At 48.0% G+C, this 15401-nt stretch overlaps 1 protein-coding gene across 2 annotated transcripts; it reads right to left on the bottom strand.

The window, feature by feature from the left end:
* Positions 1-4119: 4119 nt before the first annotated feature.
* On the bottom strand, positions 4120-15197 carry LOC136533637 (transcription initiation factor TFIID subunit 10-like). 2 transcript variants are annotated; one of them, XM_066526183.1, is made up of 7 exons: positions 14903-15197; positions 14654-14816; positions 14506-14570; positions 14305-14367; positions 11556-11613; positions 11407-11457; positions 4120-4438 (listed from the first exon to the last, which is right to left on the bottom strand). In XM_066526183.1, the coding sequence occupies exons 1-7, from the start codon at positions 14941-14943 to the stop codon at positions 4358-4360; spliced, it is 522 nt and encodes a 173-aa protein (XP_066382280.1). In that variant the 5' UTR covers positions 14944-15197; the 3' UTR covers positions 4120-4357. The 2 variants fall into 2 exon arrangements, with proteins under 2 accessions (XP_066382280.1, XP_066382279.1); XM_066526182.1 differs by having other exon boundaries at positions 14654-14837; positions 14903-15193.
* Between the last annotated feature and the right edge of the window lie 204 nt (positions 15198-15401).

Genomic DNA, 15401 nt, shown 5'->3' with positions numbered 1-15401 from the left:
AAGATAAGTATTTTAAGGAAGAAAATTGGTATTATAGGAAAGGTGCTTAGTGATTGAAGTTACCTGAGTATCGTTTGGAGTATCTATCAGAATCTTGGAATCCTTTTGGTAAGTTATTTGGAGTAAGATCAACAGGTGTGCAAAGTAAAGTGGGATCCTTATCAAGACGATGGAACAGCACGAGGATGTAAAGAAGAATACAAAGGCAGAGTATCTCTATCTCCTAGTCGACGTCTTCCGAATCTCAAGGACGAGATTCATCTTAAGGGGGGTAGAATTGTAACACCCTAAAATTTGCCTCTTTTGAAAATAGGTTTAAAATGATTTATTTTGAAATTTTGTGCTCATGAAAACATAGGAAAATAAAAATTTTCATTAAATTAAAATTCATCATAAGGTTTAGCAACATGTTTGAGCATACATGCCCTTGCATTTGGTTTATTTGGTTGAGTGGTTGAAAATTTAAAATGATTTGAATTGTGGAAATTAAAAATGGCTTTGAAGTAAAAGAAAAGGAAATTAGGAAAAATCAAAGCATTTCAAAAGTTGTAAAAATTTATTTTTGACAACTAACCAAAATTTCTCATTTTTTAGTTAAGTTGAAAAGTATAATCAAAATTCTAATTGAAATTGGTTTGAAAATGAAAAATAGAAAAATAGAAAAGAAATTTGGAAAAGTATTTTTATTTCTCACCCTCTCTCTTCCTTTCTCGGCCTGAAGGCCTGCTCCCTCATCTTGCTCAGTCCAACAGCTGGCCTGTCCTATCTTCCTCACTGCCTTCCCCACGTGGGCCTCCTATCTCCAGCCTAGCTACTTCTCCTCCCCTCCCGCGCAGCCCAGCAGCCAGCGGCCACCATCTCCCCCTCTCTGTTCTCTCGCACGGCCTTGTTTCTCTGTCGGCCCAGCTGACCATTTGGTTTTCCTCCGCTCGGGCCGAAGCCAGCGCCGGCTCATTCTCTCCTGCGCTTGTGGCCTTTCCTCTACGCTGGGCCACTCGCGCCCCGCGTCTCCCTTCCTGCAGCGGCCCATCTTCGCTGGCTAGCCAGACGTCCACCCACGCCCCTCTTCCTCTCCGCCCACTGACAGTGCTGGCCCGCCTGTCAGGCGCCTTCTCCCTCACGCCGTGTTCGGGTAGGAGACCTCCGCCGAGCCAACGCCGAGTCTGGCTCCGCCACGATCTCTGTGCCTTGCCTCCTAAGATGTCACCCCTCATATAAACCGCCTGAGCCGCCTCCCTATACAACCCCAACTCCAGAGCCGTAGCTTCCGCCTCGCCTAAGAGCCTACAGCCGCCTAACCTAGCGCCGACGCAAGCTTGGAGTACCGCCGCTGTTCATCGAGCGCTGCACCACCCTCCGTTGGTTCCCGCCCACTCTGCTTGGGTCCGGTGAGTCCGCCGTTGCTCCCTCTATCTCCCAGGGCTTCTCTTTCGTCTAACAGAGCATTGTAGATCGAAAACCACAAGCTCCGGCGAGCCACCCATGGTGCCGCCGTCGCTCACTCGCCGCCGGCACTGTTCTGGCGTGACCCCTCTCTCTCTTCCCCGCCGATCCAATCATGGCCGCCAGTTTCTAATCGGACGGCCCCAGATGGCCGATACCCCTTCGCATGGAAGTTTAGCTAAAGAGCCCCTCGCTTTTTCAAAAATAGAACCCGCCATCCTTTGCGCATTCCATAGCTTCTGTTTTCTTCTTTTAAAAGCGTATTTCATTTAATTGACTTCAAAAATACGTTTTCAGCTATTTACAGTTTTGCCACTAGATTTGTTTAGGCTGTAACTTCTCCGTTTTAACTCCGATTTGACCTGTTCATATTGCGTTGGGTTCATAATTTTATAATCTACATGTTCATACTACTGTTAAGTATGTTTTCAACTTTTAAAATTTGTTATTAGATTTAATCTATTATTTTATTAAAGGAAATCTTGTTTATTTCATATCTTTTGCGTTTTAATTCTGTTTTAGTCCATTCAAGTTGCGTTAGATTCATAGCAACGAGATCTATGCGTTAGTAACAGGGTTTATCATGTTACTATTTCTGAAATTTCATGGTTTAAATCATATCTTGATTAACAATTATGTAACTGGATTTTATAAATAAAATATGATTCGTTTCACTTTAGATTTATAATTCAAATCTAAATTGGACTTAAATTATAATCTCTATAAATATCTTATACATGTTTCTATATAATTAAAACACCTAAAGCTAATAGTTTTATATTTTCTCCTATGAGCAAATCTTTCGGTAGATGTATCTTTTGCACCGTGGCTCCGATTAGCATGCTTTTCATGTCTGTGTGTTTGTAGTGATGGGTAGAATCGTATTTCAAACTCTTTTACTTATGATTGGTGTACTGTTCTAATTTAGATCTATTGTTTGCTTCGTGCATGATTGTATGAATGTTTGTGTTGTGCTTTATGATTACGTCTAGTCGGTGAGATATACGTGGTGATCAAGAAAAAGAAGAACATTGAAGATTAAAGCTTACCGAAGGATCGATGTTTAAGGCAAGTATAGCATGGGATCTTCCTTATTGTCCTATACACTTTTAATCATTTTATTCATACTTCATGTGTCTACCTTGACTGCCTCTAAGGATTTCCTAGTGCTTTGTTACCTTGTACCTTGATACCTATGGGGTATTGCATTGGGTAGTATGATGCTGGTGCTCAACTACAACCATGATCTTGTGACTTGACTAATGGAATATGAAATAAACATTAAAAGATGCTTTTTAGCAACATGGAACAAGTGGGCTAGAGCATTAGGCTATTTTTATGGTGCTCTAGATTCCTCTCCCTAAGGACTTATCTGTAAGTGATCATCCGAGACTTACAGTACAGCTGTGAGGGCTACATGGCTCTGGCTTTAGCTCAGTATGAGGATCTTTTCTAACTTGTTAGTGGTTACCCTTGTGGCACAAGAGGGGTGTGTTCCGGGTTGGATATAGTGCGGCCTCTGTCCGTCAGTGTATAGGCTACGCGTCAATGTGCCTATCGGAAGGGGAGCCCTATATTCACAGGCCACAGAAACCTAGCGGCCCTAACTTGTTAGACGAACCTTTGAAAGGTTTCATAGTGAACCCTGCCGACCTTTCTTGGTAGTGGGTCAAGAGGCTGATCACCTCAGTTGAAAGGGTAAATCACGACTCACAGTGAAAGTGTACAATCTCTGCAGAGTGTAAAACTGGTATATCAGTCGTGCTCACGATCACGAGCGGCCTTGGAACCCTTACGAAATAGATGATGGACACTAATGATATGGATGATAAAGATGCTCACTAATGGTTAATTGTTTATACTATTCATTATTCATGTTTACCTGATCATGTGTTTATACGGGCCTATGATAAACTTGTTGCTACTCAATTGCTAAAATCATGACTCATTAAAAGCTAGTCGCAGTGAATCAGTGTCAGCCTTTTGAGCCTCGTAAACCCCATGTTATATTTGTTGAGTACGACATGTACTTATGCTTGTTTTATTTTTCAATTATTTGGATAAAAATCCCGGATGGGTACCAGATTGCTAGTCTGGATGAGTTAGGCTTGTGATCAACCAGTCAGTTGTCCCTGTGGATTTGAAGTCTTCACCTGAAGATAGGAGTCATCTTTCCGTCGTCTGTACTCTGAGGTTATAATCTTTATACTAATACGCTATGTATTTAAGTATTGTGTTTTGATATTACCTTTATTTGTAGCTATATGTGAGATTTAACTTTCTGGGCTCACATATGGTGCGTATCTGGTTTTGTTCTTAAAACCGGGTGCTACACATACTACTCATCCAGAGCAAGCAGGTACGTGATCAAGTACACCGAGGTAGAACTATCTTCTTGCGCATCTCACCCTTGCAAAGCCTCCATGCGAGCCCTCCATGTCCGTCGATTCTTTTCCAAAGGTGAAAAGAATCTCATGGGGGTACGAGCAATGGGCTCTTCATAGATCTGACAAAGGTAACACAAAACTTTGCGGGCCACAACCTAGTAGGTGTCGACGAAGCGAAACCTGGTTGCGGTCACATTCTAGGCTTCAGTGATGTCGGAAAACCACTATTAACAGAGGCGGCAATTCAACGCGCCTATCTCTAAAAATAGTTGCATTAAAATAACTAATCCATACGACCTTGGATGAGACAAACTTTATATTAAAATTGTAAAGAAATACATCATATTAGCAGTACTCTAATAATAATACATCCCGAATAGCAATGGGGATACACTTTGAGATTATGGTAGTCCACCGTTACATCGAACTAATCGGGCAAGAATGCCAGAATGCCCATTCATTCCACATGATCCCTATATAATATCTAGTTCCACTTGGACACTTCGTACAAGTTGGCCTAATCCAATCTACTCCTCTCTTGTCGAAGGAGCCATTCCTGCTGAAGGGCTATCTGCGAAGTACTCCGGGTGTTTCAAGTTCACACCATGCTACAGAGAGAAGTCTCATGTGAGTATCAGGGTATATAAGATCACAAATGGAGCAAAAGCTAATGTGGTGGAAAGTAGTCCAGTGACCATGACCAGTAGTTACTATGAAATGAATGGAATATGACTTAACGGAGCCAAAGTTCCTAAGCCTAAATAGGATAAAGATTTCACGAATTAGGTACATTTATCAGTTACTCCATTCTTCCAACAATGATGCCATGAGAAGTTACTAAGTATTAAGGAATCTGGAATTTACTGGAGCTTCAAATTAGAGGTACTACAGAAGCACACCTTCAAAAAATCAGGATTTTCACCAAATCTATTTTCTAGAAGGATGTCTGGATGGTGAACGCTGAAGAATTTCTCTATCAACATCATGAACTTTGTATTTGAAATAAAGCACAAAAACAATGGCTTTGTGCAAGGTTTGGATATAACATAGACTTATTTTGGAATATAAGAAAGAACAAAAACACCATCATCATGCTTAATAGAACTGGTATGGTACTAAATATACATTGATTGATTACTAAAGGTCAACCGAAAAAGATAATTTGCTGTGGACTGAAGATATACCACAGTTTTCAACAACCTTAAGAGTTGTGCTAATCAGACTGCAAGATTTAGGCAGGAGAAAGGAAATTCCATGTTCCTGCAGGGATTGTACTGTTTTCAGTGAAATTCCTAGGTTCTAGATTCCAGAAGTGCTTACTTCCATGCATATAGTGGTCTTCTTGTCGATGGTTTTGCATAAACCTTTAAACCTATAAAGGGTATTGTCACTAAGAAGGTCAGAATATTGATACGGCGTTGCCGCCGTGGAGTACGTAGAGGAGATTGGAGGAGTAGGCTGGACTGGGAATTGGAACGGAGGGGATAGCGAGGCAAAGGTGCAGTGGGGGGAGTCATCGGCGGCAGCGGCAGAAGCGCGCGCAGCCACCGTCGAAGAGGAACCCCACCTGCACGGTAGAGTTCTATTCTTCTTCGATAAAATCCTTACATCTCTAAAGAGCCACCTTTATAGTCCAGGTGGTTTCCTAATAAACCATAGGTTATAGATCCTAAAAATCCTCCTGACTTATTGACTTGCTAAACAAATAAAGGCGCCTTAGCCACTACTGGCTGCAGCACGCCTGACCCTACGCTGGTATTGCTGGCCCATGAAGGAATCTACAACATTTCCCTCCTCCCCAACAAACAGCTCGTCCGCGAGCTGGAATGCCGGATATCGCTCTTTGAAAGCTGCAATTGGTTCCCATGTAGCATCAGCAGCGGAGCAACCAGTCCACTGCACTAAGAGTTCCCAGCGACCCCTGTTCAGATGAGCTCGAACCACCTGTGATGGAGTAGGTACCACATGACCCTGAAGAATGACTGGCAGAGGCACAATGGCAGCAGGCGGTTCACCCTCGAACTTCTTCAACAAAGCAACATGGAAAACATCATGTATGCGGGCATTAGGCGGCAGCCGTAAACAATAGGCAACAGCCCCAAGCCGCTCAATGATTTGATATGGCCCAAAGTAGCACGGTCCAAGCTTGGAAGGGGAGGCAGCCGTGATGCCAACTGCAGTCCGCTGCTGAAGGTGGAGCAGGACCCAGTCGCCCACAGCAAACTCCAGATGGCGGCGTTTCTGGTTGTGGTGCTCTCTCATGGTGTCCTGGGCCAAAATAAGACGCTCCCGGATCTCAGCCAAGAAGATATCACGATTCTACAGCTGTCGATCAACAGCAGCCACGCGAGCCGCTCTAGGTGTGTAAGATATCAAGGCTGGGGGCGGCCGACCATAGACAACCTCAAACGCCGTGGCCCGAAGGTCGGACTGGAATGAAGTATTAAAGCAAAATTCCGCCCAAGGAAGCCACTGTAGCTAGGAACATGGCCGATCACCGGCGAGACACCTAAGGTACATGACAATGATGCGATTGGTGACCTCTGATTGTCCGTCTGTCTGTGGGTGAAAAGCTGAACTGCGCAAGAGCTTGACACCGACCAGCTTGAACAATTCTTCCCAAAATTGGCTGGTGAAAACTGTGTCGCGATCGCTGACAATGGAGCATGGGAAACCATGTAGACAGACAATATTGTCGAAGAATGCCTAAGCCAGACTGTGTGGAGTAGGGGTGACTGAGTGCCACGAAGTGAGCCATCTTAGAGAAGTGATCGACAATAGTCAATATGACGGACTTGCCTCCAACCCGTGGGAAGCCCTCCACAAAATCCATAGCAATGTCACTCCAAACATGGCTTGGCACCGGCAAGGGTTGAAGAAGGCCGGCTGGGTGTAGGTGCTCTATTTTGTTCCTCTGGCAGATGGCACACCCACGCACAAAATCACGGACTAGGCGATGGATGCTGCTGTTGTAGAACGAAGCTCGCAGCCGGTGGAGAGTTTTTTGGACACCCTCATGGCCGGCCCCATGAGCATCATGAAGCAGCTGCAACCACAAGGTAGAACCCTCTGGAACGAAGATACGGTTGTTGTACAGCAGCAGGCCATCAACCAGCTGCCAGCCATCCGGTGCTGTTCCGGCAGCAAGCTGTTGTCGAAGGTTCTGGGCTGCTGTATCATCCTGCAGCTCAGCACACAGTGCATCGTAGTCGGTGAAGAGTGGCCCGGAAAGAGCCAAAACCGTTGCTTCCTCGTCACGGCGAGACAGCGCATCCGCAACAGTGTTGAACTTGCCGGCATGGTACTCAACCGTGAGGTCATACCCAAATAGCTTGGACACCCACGTGTGCTGGGGAATAGTCGTGAGGCGCTGGTCGAGGAGGAACTTGAGGCTCCAGTGGTCGGTGCAGACAGTAAACGCACGTCCCCAGAGATAAGGCCGCCAATGACGGACAGCCTTGACCAGCCCAATGAGCTCACGCTCATAAGCTGGCAGCTTGGCGTGGTGAGGAGCAACCGGCCGGCTGAAAAATGCAATAGCGCCGTCACCTTGGTGCAGCACAGCACCAAACCCAGCGCCGGACGCATCACAGTCCACAAGGAACCGCTTGGTGAAGTCCGGAAGCTGAAGGAGAGGCGCGGTGATCAGCGCAGTCTTGAGGGCGATGAAAGCCGCCTCGGCGTCTGCCGTCCATGTGAATGCCTCCCATTTGAGGAGGGCAGTCAGCGGCGCTGCAACACCGCCATACCCAGCGATGAACTTCCGGTAATAACCGGTGAGTCCGAGGAACCCGCGCAGCGCGCGTACCAAACGGGGTTGTGGCCACACCTCCACTGCAGCGACCTTTTCAGCATCCATGGCGACCCCTTGTGCGGAGATGATGTGACTGAGGTAAGCCACTGATGATTCGCTGAAGGAACATTTGGAGCGCTTGGCGAAGAGACGATGGTCACGCATCTGCTGCAGTACAGCCTTGACATGTTGTAAGTGCTCAGCCACGAGTGGCTGTAGATGAGAATATCATAAAAAAAGCCAAAACAAAGCAGCGAATAAATGGTTTGAGCACATCATTCATGAGCGCCTGGAATGTCACCGGGGCATTGGTGAGGCCGAAGGGCATAACGAGGAACTCAAAGTGCCCCCGGTGCGTCCGGAAGGCAGTCTTGGCGACGTCGTCTGGGTGCATACGAACCTGATGGTACCCGCTGCGTAAGTCGATCTTGGTGAAGAAGCGGGCACCCTTTAACTCGTCCAGGAGCTCATCCACCACCGGAATCGCAAATTTGTCCTTGACAGTGCAGTCATCGAGGGCGCGGTAGTCGACGCAGAAGCGCCAACTGTCATCATGTTTGTGGACCAGGAGCACCGGGGAGGAAAATGGTGATGTCGACTCCCTCCCGGATGATCCCCTGGGCCAGCATGTCGTCGCACTGCTGCTCGATCTCATCCTTGAGGAGCTGCGGGTATCGATATGGGCGCACCGCCACCAGTGGAGAACCCGGCACGAGATAAATCCGGTGATCATGGCGGTGTGTCGGTGGAAGGCCCCGTGGCTCCTCAAAGATGTCCTGGTAGGACTGCAACAGCTGCTCCAAAACAGCACGGGAATCAGCGACAGTGCGAGCCGCCAACCCCTTACAGCCAAGGCCGGTCCAGTGATGGGAGCGCCCATTGTACCAAAAAGACATCGCCAGGGCGGCGAAGTCCCAGACGATGGGCCCCAACGTCCGGAGCCACTGGACGCCAAGGGCCAAGTCGAAGCCGCCCAAGTCGAGCGCGAAGCAGTCGATGGAGAAGGCCTCGCCACTGATGGTGACCGGTGTAGCAAGGCAGAAGCCCGGGCTACACACCTGGTCGCCGTTGGCCACCATGACGTTAAGGCCATCACGCGGGGTCACCATGAGACCGAGGCGCTAGGCGAGCATGGAGTGGATGAACATGTGGGTGGAGCCGGTGTCCACCAGCGCCCGTAGATGAACGCCGCCCACTGTGACCTGCAGCAACATAGAGTCAGCAGAGTTGAGGCCGATGAGCGCGTGGAGGGAGATCTCCACGTCGTTGATCTCGCTGAGGGGGTCGTCCGCGCCATCTGCCAAGTCCATGAGGAAGACGCCCTTGGTAGCACACTTATGGTCCTTGCTGTACGGCTCCGGGCAAAAATAGCACAGCCCACTCTGACGCTTCTCCTGCATCTCCGTAGGTGTGAGGCGGCGAAAGCGCGGTCGTGGCCCATCTGGCTTGCCGTCCTGCACCGTAGCGCCGGAGGCAGTAGTGGCGGCCGATGCAATGGCGCGGCGGCCAGAGCCTTTAGGCGCCGCCGAGCTATTGACAGTAGAGGCCTCCGCGTGGCGTTGCTCGTACGCCCGCGCAAGGCTCATGACTTGCTGTAGATTGATGGGGTGCTGCATCTCGACATCGGCGGCCAGCGGCTGGCCTAACCCACCCGTGTACAGATCAATCATCGTCCTCGTGGCGAGGTTGTCACAGCGCGCAAGCAGGGCCAGGAACCACCGCCAGTAGTCCTCAACGGTGCCCGTGCGGACCAAGGCCTTGATCTCGGCCATGGAGTTGGTGCGGATCGGTGGCCCGAAGCGGAGGTTGACGAAGTCGACGAAGCGCGGCCATGGGACCATGCCGAAGTCACGCTCCATCTGGTAGTACCATTCCGCCGCAGTGCCGTCGAGGTGCAGAGACGCCATCCACACCTTCTCATCTTCTGGGACACGATGACCGCGAAAGAAGTTGTCGCATTTGTTGAGCCAGGTCAGAGGATCCGTCTCGCCATTGAAGGCCGGAAAGGGAATTTTGGGCGGTCTGTGCTGCTCACGGTGCCGATCGAAGAAACGGCCTCCACTGCGGTCGTAGTCGCGGTCGTAGTCGCGGGCTCCACGACCGTCGCCGCGCCCACCACGGTCGTCGTATCCCCTGAAGCCGCGGTTGTCGAAGCCATAGCCGCGCGCGCCCGAATCATCGTAGCCGCGCGGGCCGCGTTCCTCAAAGCCGCGCGGGCCGTGGTCCTCGTAGCCGCGCGTGCCGCGGTCGTTGAAGCCGCGCGGGGCGCGGTCCTGGTAGCCGTGGAAACCACGCCCGCTGAACTCATGATCAGAGGCGCGGTAATCGGACATGTCCCAATCGTGCGAGTCGAAATCACGGGCGAAGCGCTCCCGCTCGCGAAGCGTGCGATCGCAGAACGCAGTCCATGCATCCGCAACCGCGTCGTCTTCACCACCGTGACCATCCTCCCCGTCGGTGCCCTTACCTACATCGGGCTTGCCGGTTTCCACGCGAGCCAGACGGGAGTCGTGGAAATTGAGGCGATTGGTGATGGAGGTGAGCTGGCCGAAGATTCGATCGAAATTGGCGTCCAGCTTCTTCTCAAGGGCCGTAGGATCGAATTGGGAGATGGACATGGCTGTCGATTCACCCGGAATGGTCTCTGATACCAAATTGATATGGCGTTGCCGCCGTGGAGTACGCAGAGGAGATTGGAGGAGTAGGCTGGACTGGGAATTGGAACGGAGGGGATAGCGAGGCAAAGGTGTAGTGGGGGAGTCGCCGGCGGCAGCGGCAGAAGCACGCGCAGCCACCGTCGAAAAGGAACCCCACCTGCACGGTAGAGTTCTATTCTTCTTCGATAAAATCCTTACATCTCTAAAGAGCCACCTTTATAGTCCAGGTGGTTTCCTAACAAACCATAGCTTATAGATCCTAAAAATCCTCCTGACTTATTGACTTGCTAAACAAATAAAGGCGCCTTAGCCACTACTGGCTGCAGCACGCCTGACCCTACGCCGGTATTGCCGGCCTATGAAGGAATCTACAACAAATATGCAATGTTGGATTGGCAATTTGAAATTTGATTAGCTGCTCCATTCATTTGCTGATTGCCATATCCACTATTACACATTTAATTTAATTGGAGGTGAACTGTGACTTCAGATTTTAGCAACATCCAGATCCCACTTTTCTTTCTTACGACAATGACAGTAAGGTTGACAGTTATAGTTTAATACAGGCAAAGAAAACCACACTAGTCTGATCTCTATATGGCCTTGCATATTTAGGTCCATGCACAGTATCAATAGCAGAAGATGGAGTGTACCTCACTCTTGCAAAATATACAGGTCATATGGGCACTGGCGCACTGCCGCTGGGTTGCTGGAATTGATCGTATCTAGTCTAAAGGAACTCAATCATCATAAGATCTCCAACTATGCAGCACGTGATATTTGCTTAAATATCTATCCTGCATCGTTAAGTTTTCGTTCATGTGCGCTGTTCTTAACTGCCGCTAACAGTTGGTTTTCCTCATGAATTTTTGGAAAATTGTGAGGAGCACAAACTGGATCTACATAACCGTTTAAGTTAAAGAAAATAGTGGGCAGATTCAATTTCAAGTCCTGACAAAACAGATTGATGTAGTGTCCAAACTAAATAATGTGATCCTGACCGATTTCTCTCTCAAGAATACAGATCTGCCCAACTGGTTGGAATACAGAAGATAGTAAATGGTAAGCTGCTGCCAACAAAAAAAGTAAAAGTGCAAACTGCAGATTTAAATGGAAACATGGTTACCTCACACAAAGCTTTAGAAAGATCATCCATGGTTAATACAAGACGTTTATCCTGAAAATAATATTTTTATAAAATGTGATAAGCAGTAAGGATACTAAACAAGATTTAACGCCAGGAACATGAAAAGTTCAACTGGTGAGTAAATACACCTTAGGCTGTTTGCTCTTATTGTCTTTGATAGGTGCTGCTACCCTGGCCTTGCAGTACCTAGTTCAAGGGAAAGAATAATGTAATAGCAAAATTAGTGCACACAACTACAGTGTGTATAATGCATGTTGCTAAGAAAATCTTAAAATAGTTTGCTATGCTATATAGTGAAGAGTAGAGTGTCATACACTGACAACCCCCCCCCCCCCCCCCCCCCCCGCCCCCCAACAAAATAAGCAAACTTACGCAATATAATCCAAAAGAGCCCACTCTCCCCACACAATGAATATGCTTTTAGTTGGCAACTCATCATGATGATGATACCAAAAAAATTCTAATTGGCCTATTTTCTAATTTCAGTATGCTTTAGTTATTCATCACTTGATTAGCCACATAAAGAATGAGCTCCATTGGTAATATAGTTACAGAATCTCCACAAAATTAGGCATACACTTTGTAAATGTATCTTGTATGTTTTAAAAAACTTTGAAGAAGACAATTGCATGTTACACTGTTACCCCCTTTGGATTTCCATTAAAAAAACCAAGCCTCAGCTGGTATATAACCTGTTTATAAAAGTAACTTGACTATGCAAAAATAAGGGGGGGGGGGATTATTAATATTTCTTAATTTTGCACGTTGTCTGATATAACACGAAACTCTAAGGAGTCACACTGAACTAACTGCTATTATACACTATTTGTAGCTTTAGAACTTGCCAACCTGCACCCTGCACGAGACAACCTAACTTTAAAATGAGGATAGGTCTCACAAATTGAGTAGTATAGGCACATCCATTATGTATCAGAACATAATCCTTTAACAAAAATGAATTCCTTTAATGAACAAGAACCCTGGGATGGAGTCAGTGGATGCAGAGGGATCCACGGAACCCTTGGCTAGTATAAAAAATTCCAAGAGAGATCATACTATATATTTTGACAATGAAGATGGGGTTTATTCTTTTCTACCAAGAAATATCCACCGGACTAAACCATCACTATGGTGGCATGGTAAACTTTGCGAGAGCAGCAGAGAGCGAACAATGTTTCAGCAAGTGGGAAGGTGATTGAGTTACAACCGGCATAAATGCAAGTAAGTGATAACTAGGATCATAACACATTCTGAATGGAACAGTAGAAACATGAAATGTTGTAACAATAGGAAAACGTTTGTCATCATTCTGATATTATTACATTGGCTGTGGATACGTGGTTCTTAAGGCAGTAAGGTGAGACCTACATCTGTCCCTCGTGTCAGTGCTCCTTCCTTCAGTCTATGTACCATGGATACAGAATTACGGATACAGAATTACGGATACGTCATTTTTCCAAATCTCAGTACAGGGATATGTTTTAATATTTTTTGAAAAGTAAATAATGGGCCTGCTTGGTTTGGCTTCCAATTTTTTCCCAACCAAAATCATGCCAAGCCAAAATATTTAGTCATCAATTGGTTCATTGCCAAAGAATAAAGGGCGTACCCAGTCCAGAGAGCTCCCGCTCTGTGCGGGGTCTGGGGAAGGGTGTCAGTGGCAAGCCTTACCCTCGCCTGTGCAATGCGAGAAGACCGCGACTCGAACCCGGGAACTTCCGGTCACTGGCGGTAAGACTTTACCGCTTGCACCAGGCCCGCCCTTCATCCATTGCCAAAGAATATGGCACAAAAAATATGTAATAAGATATATACAATAGAGAATAAGAGGTAAATACAAGCACTGATGGGCCACAATAACTATTAGCAGCCACCCCACTAACTCATTAGAGCCCAATTCAACCAACAGCTCATAAAGCAAAACCCTACCCTCTCCCCTCAATCTGTAATCTACCGATTCCTCACTGGATGTCGTTTCCATGAGTCCTTCCGGATGCTACCGCGTTGGAGCAACGACGAGCCTGGCTGCTCCAAGAGCACGCCTCCCAGATTGAGGGCCAATGCCACCCCTTTTGAAATTGAGCTCTAGTCATATGCAAATTGAGCTATACAGTTGACCAGTGAAGAGCTACGATGACCACAGGCGCCAGAGCCAATGGAGATGAGAGTGACGGCAGTTGCAGGTGCAGCCTTGCCTGGTTCTCTTCATGCTCTTCCTTTCATTAGTCTCTCCCTCCCTTCATGGTATCAATGGCTCCGGTGCGCATATACATGGTAACCCCCATGTATCAATGGAGCATAGCTCCCTCTCCCTCTCTCTCCAGATGCGCCACCACTGCCACTGCCTGAAACTTCTCCTTCCTCCCACTTCTTTTCCCTTTCCTCACTGGTCTGCGCTCTCAAATCGACCACTGCTGCCATCCCCTTCCAGACTGACTGTGCCACGGCTGACTGGAGCAAGTTCTGTGCCAGCTACCGGTGCCGGAGCCAGCAGGGATGGCAGCAGCTCAGGTTCTTGGCCTTGATGGCCCCCTCCCCTCCCCTCCCATTCTTCTTCGGTTCTCCTTCCCTCCCTCTCTATTTGATGATGGCGACAGGAACGCCTAGATTTCCAGCAAGCCTTATCGCCTAAGCGACACCTTAAAAAAACATGTGTTCTACGAATAATTTCACAAGTACATGCAATCAGGGAGGGATTTTGATTGAAGCCTAATAAACTTGCTGAACCAAACAAAAATATGGAATTGCGTATTGCACAGAAGATTTGCATTCATGTGGAAGAAAAGAATGATAATGTTTAATTCTTGAATATGCTATCAATGAAATTAAGAAGGGAATCCTTTTACTTTGTAATAACGAGACTATGAATTTACCCACTGAAGAGAATCGCTAGCAATGTCTGATAGGAACTTCTGGGTGGCTACAGCAACCAGTCTCGTTCTGTAAAACACGAAATCAGATTATGTGTGCAAGAAATCAAGCAATTTGTGTTTTTAAGTTTTAATCCATGGCACTGATCAGATCTCAGCTTACTACTATCCATCAGGAAGAGATATTGGAAAGAGGACGAGCACTCACAGGCGAAGGTCGGGGCAGTGGAACCCGCTGCGGCCGAGGTAGTGCTCCACCAGCTCGTCGGGAATCTTCCGCACCACCGAACCAAGCATCAGGGCTAAAACGCTGACAGAAAAGTAGAGAAGGCAAGAGGGAAGTGGCGGCACCATACTGTGGGGGTGTAGTCCATGAGGGATGAGAGGAACTCGGTGAGCGCAGCCTCGTCGTCATGCTGTCCGTCCCCCCTCCACCCACTCCTGGACCCATGCCCCCGCCAGGACCTCCTGCGCCGCCGTCGCCGCTCATCATCCTGGACCTCACGCCCTGCCGCCTCACTGCCCCCACCGCGCAAGCAGCTGGTAAGATTCGAAGGGTAAGAATCGCGAAGATCGCTAATAAGAAGGGGAGGAGCGGCGCTCACCGTGGGAGAACGCCCGCTGGCGGCGACCTGGAAGCTGCCATAGGTGTCACCGACGACGATAGCAGCTCGCGGCCTGCAACTGGACGTCTGGACCCACTTGTAACAAGAGGCGGGAGCCCGAATAAACGGCGAGGAGAGGGGCGGCGCCGACGAGGACGGGGACGGGCGCTCGCTAGGGTTTGGCCGCGGCGGGGTTCCCGTGCTGGCGCGGCAGTCGGCACAGCGTCAAGCCGGCAGCGCTGAGAAAGACGGAAGGATGTACGGTAGCCGTATTAATGGCTACCAACCCAAACATTGATACCAACGTGCACCACTCAAGTCGTCTATTAGATGCATGTGGAAGTATAAATGTTCCTACATAGTTGGTGAATTATTATTATCTGATAATAATAAAAAGAGGTATTAAATTTGTCCATCTATCCGACTTATTTTTATCTGATGGGAGCATAGAGGGGTGGCATTAAATGTGTCCACCTGCTTTCGACTCATCCTGCGTAGG

Source organism: Miscanthus floridulus, unplaced genomic scaffold, assembly GCF_019320115.1.
Source record: "Miscanthus floridulus cultivar M001 unplaced genomic scaffold, ASM1932011v1 os_1023_1, whole genome shotgun sequence".
NCBI classification, from domain to species: domain Eukaryota; kingdom Viridiplantae; phylum Streptophyta; class Magnoliopsida; order Poales; family Poaceae; genus Miscanthus; species Miscanthus floridulus.
The sequence above is the reverse complement of the archived record's forward strand: the minus strand, read 5'-3'. Positions and strand labels throughout refer to the sequence as shown.